The sequence below is a fragment of the Primulina huaijiensis genome, chromosome 1 (genome assembly GCF_012295235.1).
Source record: "Primulina huaijiensis isolate GDHJ02 chromosome 1, ASM1229523v2, whole genome shotgun sequence".
Lineage (NCBI taxonomy): Eukaryota > Viridiplantae > Streptophyta > Magnoliopsida > Lamiales > Gesneriaceae > Primulina > Primulina huaijiensis.
Genome location: NC_133306.1, coordinates 6,003,407 through 6,009,518, shown reverse-complemented (window position 1 = coordinate 6,009,518; position 6,112 = coordinate 6,003,407). Strand labels below are relative to the sequence as shown.

The following is a 6,112-nucleotide window of genomic DNA, read 5'->3' as shown; positions in this document are numbered from 1 at the left end:
GTTCAAAATGAAGAGGAAATTAAAGAAACCCCACACCGTCAAAATTCGCACAACCTTCTAAAATGTTTCAATTAAATCCATCTTTAAAAATATTGCCTCTAATACATATCCAACCATTTATATTTATACTTATAGTTCCATCATTTTTATGTAAATCTCACGACATAAATAACAAGCAATCAACTAATAATGAGTTCGATTAGCCCTCGACGAGGTGTCCACGTTGATTGAATAAGTATAAATATGATCAATTGATCACATGTTCAATTTTCTACCAACATCATATTGAACGAACTTGTCTTACAAAGCTTGTCTAAAATATTTTCCTTGATTGATGATGTTTGTATACTATTGTTTTTAACCCGATATTTTATTTAATACACACCTTTCAAGTATTTTCTCAGTTACGAAAACTAAATAAATAAATAATGAGTTGGATTACTGCCAACATCCAAACTTCTCTTTCCTTATTAAATTAAACAATATTTTTATAAAAATATTACTCTTCATAATAATTATAGATCAAGTCAAACTCATCCGTCAAAAACGGCTCACGGATCGAATTTACATGCACCCTTTATCTATGATAAATGAATTCACGTTAATAACACATGTACGACTCATTCATTTACGAAGTCAATCTCCAACGAGCATGCATTCGGATCTATGAAGATGTATTGATTAATCTGTAAATTTTAAAAAAAAAAATTATTTTACATGATGAAGCTGCGATTTGATTAAAATATATTTCATCAACTCAAAATTTGTAATATCTTCTCGATTTTTTCTGACTGAAGACAAATCCATCAACTAGTATGTTAGAGAAATTTATACATGTTAAAACTCATGTCTGACCATTTCTTAAAACCAAACCTTTTTTATTTTTACAAGCCTAGTTTTAACATATATAATTAAATAATGATAAAAATAAATATAAAATATAAATTTGAGTAACGAAAAAAATCTTCCTAGAGCTTGAGCACCCGACAAATCCTCAAGCATAGCATAGCATAGCATAGCAAAACTTGAGGTCGGGTCTCAAATCAAACTTGGTCTAAGAGAGGCTCGATCAAGTTTTAACCAAACTGATCTGTGGCTAAGCTAGCCTGCACACCTAGTATCGAGAGAATAGTTTTCTTAACAAAGTTAAGATTCACATTCAGAATTCATTACTCGCTTCCCAACTGGATTTGGGTAGCAATACAAAAGAGAGGTTATTCAGCCCTCAAAGGATAAAGATAGCGATAAAAACTGGAAGACTGGATTTGAACCATTACTCATACAGCAGAAGGCAATGCAACTCTCAAACAAATAAAAGAGACTCTTCAACAAACCGATTGTTCAAACTTCACAAAACACAAAACATAGATGCTAAACACGTAAAAAGAAATAAAGCTCTTCACACAAGCACTCTGTAATACATACCCATCATTATGATTCTCTAGTTCCTGGAATCGCAATCTTTTACAATCATCCACTCAAGTAGTCTTCTCCACATCTGCATTGTACAAAAGGTTAATAGATTAGTCTCGTTGAATCCACATTATAAACGATAATACCAATTCCTGTGCATTTTCTAAGGAGCTATCTTCTCCAACTTGTCTAGGTATGATTTGAACCGACCATCGATGGAGGTCAGGTTGATCCTGCTAACGTAATTCTTCCAACTATATGAAAGTCAAAATGTAAAAAATCTTTCTTCCCCGTGCTCTTCATCCTCCATTTCTCCTTCAATATTTCAGTTTCTTGGTGTTAATTGCTCAGATGAAGAATGTCATTATGATACGAATTTGGACTGTATCAGGCTCTAAACAGAAGTACTGAGTTATGCTCTGACATTATAAAGTTTTTTAATAATTTTCTTTTTTAAAAAAAGAACTGTTATTCATCAAATTCGACAAAAACACATGTTGATATCATTCTAATGTCAGTTTCAGCTGAATAGTTCATATGTAGGCAACTCATATTTCATAGAAATGAAGAGGTTATCTTGCTTCGTCGCTCATTCCTTGCATTAGTCGTAAAATGGGGAGTGATTTCACAAAAGTGGCCCACAGATGTCAAACAAAGGATCTTGCACTGTAGAAGAAGCAACTATTAAAGACCTCTTACAAAAGTCAGCAAACTATTTAATTGCATAGCCTGGCAACTTGGACCTCTTCCTCTAATTTGGTTAATAGCAATATATCAACCTTCCTCTTTTCCCTGAGGAGGTTAACTTATCCGCTAGATTGAAAACCTCCAGCCATCAAATGTAAATTGTTACGTGTTTTGAGCAAGTTTCATGTCAACTAAAGCAAGGGCCGACAAATTGGTAGCCAATTTCTAATTCTGCCACCTGCTACTTATACATCAACAGGATTGTGAGTTTTTCAAACTACAGCTAATGTAACACTAAAACTACTCTTCCTCAGCTACCAAACCTCATTTCCAACTCGAACAACAATTCAAAGTTTATCCATCCACCATGATATTTACAGTGCACCTTCGAATTCAAGGGCCAATCATTTATTTATTCATTTAGTTTCTTGGAAGTGAACATCACTAATTTACATACAAGGGGTAAAAAGAATCCAAGCCTACAAACAAAGCACTTTGTCGCCATCTTTATTTCCCTCCCTAACACAATATCATTGAACAAGCTATAAGCTTTGCAGATATATTATGATCTCAAATAACAAGAAATAGACTTTTAAGTATTTTGGAAGCAAATAATTGCATTTACTTGGTACCTTCATTCTTATCAGAAGCATCAAGATATACAGGTTCTTCTTCCTCCTGCACTGGCTGCAGCCCCGAGCTGTTCCTATCCACCGCATTCACTAGACCTCCTGTAGCATTAGCGAGATCCCCATCTTTCTCATCTGGAAACCTCACAACTACCACGGGGCAAACACAGTGATGCACACAATAATCACTTACACTACCAAGTCTCCCTTTGGTAGTCCTCCTCGACGCTCCAAATCCCCTACTCCCCATAACCATCGCACTCAACCCTAGCCTCTCCACCTCCAAGCATAGCCTCTCCTTCATATCATGATCCTTCACGATATGGATCTTGAACGGAATACTGGCCTCCAACAGCGGCTGCGCCAGGTTGTTCGCTTTCGTGGTAGTAAAATTATCGAAATCGTCCTCGAGTTGCTGCTGTGATTTCTCGCCATCGGATTCGACCGACACGTCGGTGGCGCCCCAGTCGGCTCCGTATAGGACGGAGGTTGGTCGGACGTGCAGGAGGATGACGGCATCGCCTGGGCGGAGGTAATTCTGAACAGACCACTTAACGGCAAAGGCGCTCTCGTCGCTGAGATCTACGGCGATCGCGATCTTGCGATTGGCGCCAGCGGTTGGGGTGACAGGTGGAAAGCGAGGGGAGGCTGGCTGGTGCAGTGTTGCCGCCGATTCCATGCAGTGAAAAGGTAGTGATCAATTGATCGCCGCCGGAAGTTAAGGGGTGGGAATCAGATGTCTTCGGGTGCACCCAATTGTATCACACACCGGGGAAGACATCAATGGCGGTGGATTTTATGATTAAGGCACCATTTTTTTTTTAATAATAATAACATTCCGTTTTTTAAATAAAATAAAAAAGGTTTTAATGATAATAATAACAATGATCCGTTCGTATAAATAAAATAAAATATTCAAGAGGGTTCGAATTCATGAAATAGATCGACACTTAATGATCAAGAGTTTGATTTTCAAATAACATCTTCTCGGATGTTCTTGTCTATATAACTATCGCAGTTTGTAAGATATTATGTTAGCTTGAAGTTTACTTGCTATTCATCCAAATGAAAGTGACCACGGATTCTCATCTCATAAAATAAATAATGATAATAATAATAATAATAATAATAATAATAATAAAATGAAACATTGAACCACTTAATTTCCGAGTACAAATAATTTGAGATTTTAAATTAAAGATGAAAAAACACCGGGATTTCCCATGAATTTGAGAAGGGGAGGTGGTGGAGCTGAAGCCTCTACGAGGAAGTAGGGATGTAGTCGAGTCGAGTCGAGTCGAGCCGAACTCTTGAATGTTTGAGCTTGGTTCGTTTATAATTGAGCCGAGCTCGAGCTTTATTTAACGAATATATGCATGGCTCACGAGCTTATTCAAGCCTTTATCGAGCCTAAACTAACTTAATAAATATGAATTATACATTTAAATTTTCATTAAATTAATTAAAAAGCAAAATAATATATTTAAAGAAAAATATATTATTCTTATTAAAATTTGTAAATTTATTATAATAAATAAATTTAATAGATTTTTCTATATATTTCATAAATAATATGCAAAATCAATAAATCAAATATCAAAACTATTATTTTTTCATCTAAAAGATTACTCGTGAACTTACCAACGAACATGTTCACGAGCTAACAAGCCGAGTAATGTAAAGCTTGAGTTTGGTTTGTTTATCTTAACGAGCCTCATTAAACGAGCTTTTATCGAATCGAGCTTCGAATAGCTCACAAACGGTTTGGTTCGTTTACATCCCTACGAGGAAGAATGATGAGTTGTGTTTGCCAGAGCTACTAAAAAATATATAATTTCATTTATAAATTAATTTAATAGTTTAGGATAATTTAGTAGAATGTCAACTATTTTGAGGGAGAGGTAGCTCAACTTCATATTCAGTCTCTATGTAATAAAATTGTATTTTTCACTTTCCGATACACAAATTTTTTTTTGAATTCACTCCCTATTTCATATTTTATCACATTTTCTCCTTTAATTCAATTTTATTTCCATTTTTAATTTTATCTCCTCTATTACATCATTTTTCTTCTCTTACTCGATAATTTCTCACGTAAATCCCTAACTCATCTCCATTGATTTTCATGACATAGTTACTGTTATTTAATAGAATAATGTTATTAATTATATCTAAGTTGGTATCTAGTATGCATGAATTTGTGGTACTAGATTTTCGATAATGTGGTTTACTTTGACACAAAATGTGGTACTTTATAAGCTAGATCGTGGTATAATGAACACGGACATGTGGTACACCTTAACATATACAATGGCAATATCATCTCATGTATATCATTTGTCACAAACTTACGATATCATAACACTTATATATTAAAAAGGTTCAAACTAATTTGTACACAACTTCTATTATTCTCCTTGGGAAAAAAAAGTTGATGATGAAAATATTTGAATTATGACAACAAGACATCACAAAGTGATAAAATAGTTACGGATTGTTTGGTAATTTATAATAAGTGGTGAAACTAAAACTTAGTTTTATATCTTACTTCATATCATTGTATTAAATTTGTATATAATACATGATATAGTTAATGTTATTTGAGAGAATAATGATATTAATTAAATCTAAGTTGATATATAGTCTGCATGAATTTGTGATATTAGATCTTCGATAGTGTGGTATATTTTGAGACAAAATGTGGTACTTTATAAGCTAGATTTTGGGTTTAGATCTTTTTTCTTTTTAAAATAAAAAATAGTAATTATTTAGGAAGGTGAAAATATGATATTATCTCACTAGAGAGTGTAAAGTTAAAATATAATTAATCGGGACTGAACTTAAAAAAGTTTTAACTTTGAATATTTTCCTCCAATTTACCGCTATTTTGACCATTAACTTGTTCTTTAGATATGTGTGCGAATTTTATAAAATGTTAAGAACTGAGGGTGAAGCGTCCATTTTAAATATTTACTGGGTGGTTTTGTGAAAGAAAAAAAATTGAAAACATGGCTTTGCAAAAAAATATAGTTAAAGATTTGTTTAAAAAAAATTAAAAGAAAAACATTTGACATGCATTTTCTTTACAAAATGCAAGTTCAAGTGCCCTTGTGTTTTTTTATGGCTATTGGCCTATATAATTTTGTTAATTGTGTTATGACTTGAAATTAGCTTTGAGTCGCTCACCATGTTCCGAATGAACTTTCAATCTTAAATATCAAACAACAGTTGTTTTAATAATTATATATTAATAAAGTACGAAAACTTTAATATAAGTTATATGTAGTTCAGCGGACAGAGTGTTTGTTTATTAGACATATGTTCAATTTCTATTTGGATCTTTTTTTTATTTCTTTCTTTTTTCTATTTATTTTTTAATTCAT

General features: G+C 33.2%; 1 protein-coding gene and 1 long non-coding RNA gene across 2 annotated transcripts; one reads left to right on the top strand and one right to left on the bottom strand.

Moving 5' to 3' along the window:
• The first annotated feature begins 831 nt into the window (after positions 1 to 831).
• LOC140980195 (uncharacterized) lies at positions 832 to 1,471 on the top strand. Its single transcript, XR_012175894.1, has 2 exons — positions 832 to 1,052; positions 1,119 to 1,471. It is a non-coding gene; the product is annotated as an uncharacterized lncRNA (long non-coding RNA).
• Positions 1,248 to 3,547, bottom strand: LOC140980187 (universal stress protein PHOS32-like). The gene is made up of 2 exons (XM_073445896.1): positions 2,733 to 3,547; positions 1,248 to 1,498 (listed from the first exon to the last, which is right to left on the bottom strand). The coding sequence occupies exons 1-2, from the start codon at positions 3,406 to 3,408 to the stop codon at positions 1,479 to 1,481; spliced, it is 696 nt and encodes a 231-aa protein (XP_073301997.1). The 5' UTR covers positions 3,409 to 3,547; the 3' UTR covers positions 1,248 to 1,478.
• Positions 3,548 to 6,112: the final 2,565 nt, after the last annotated feature.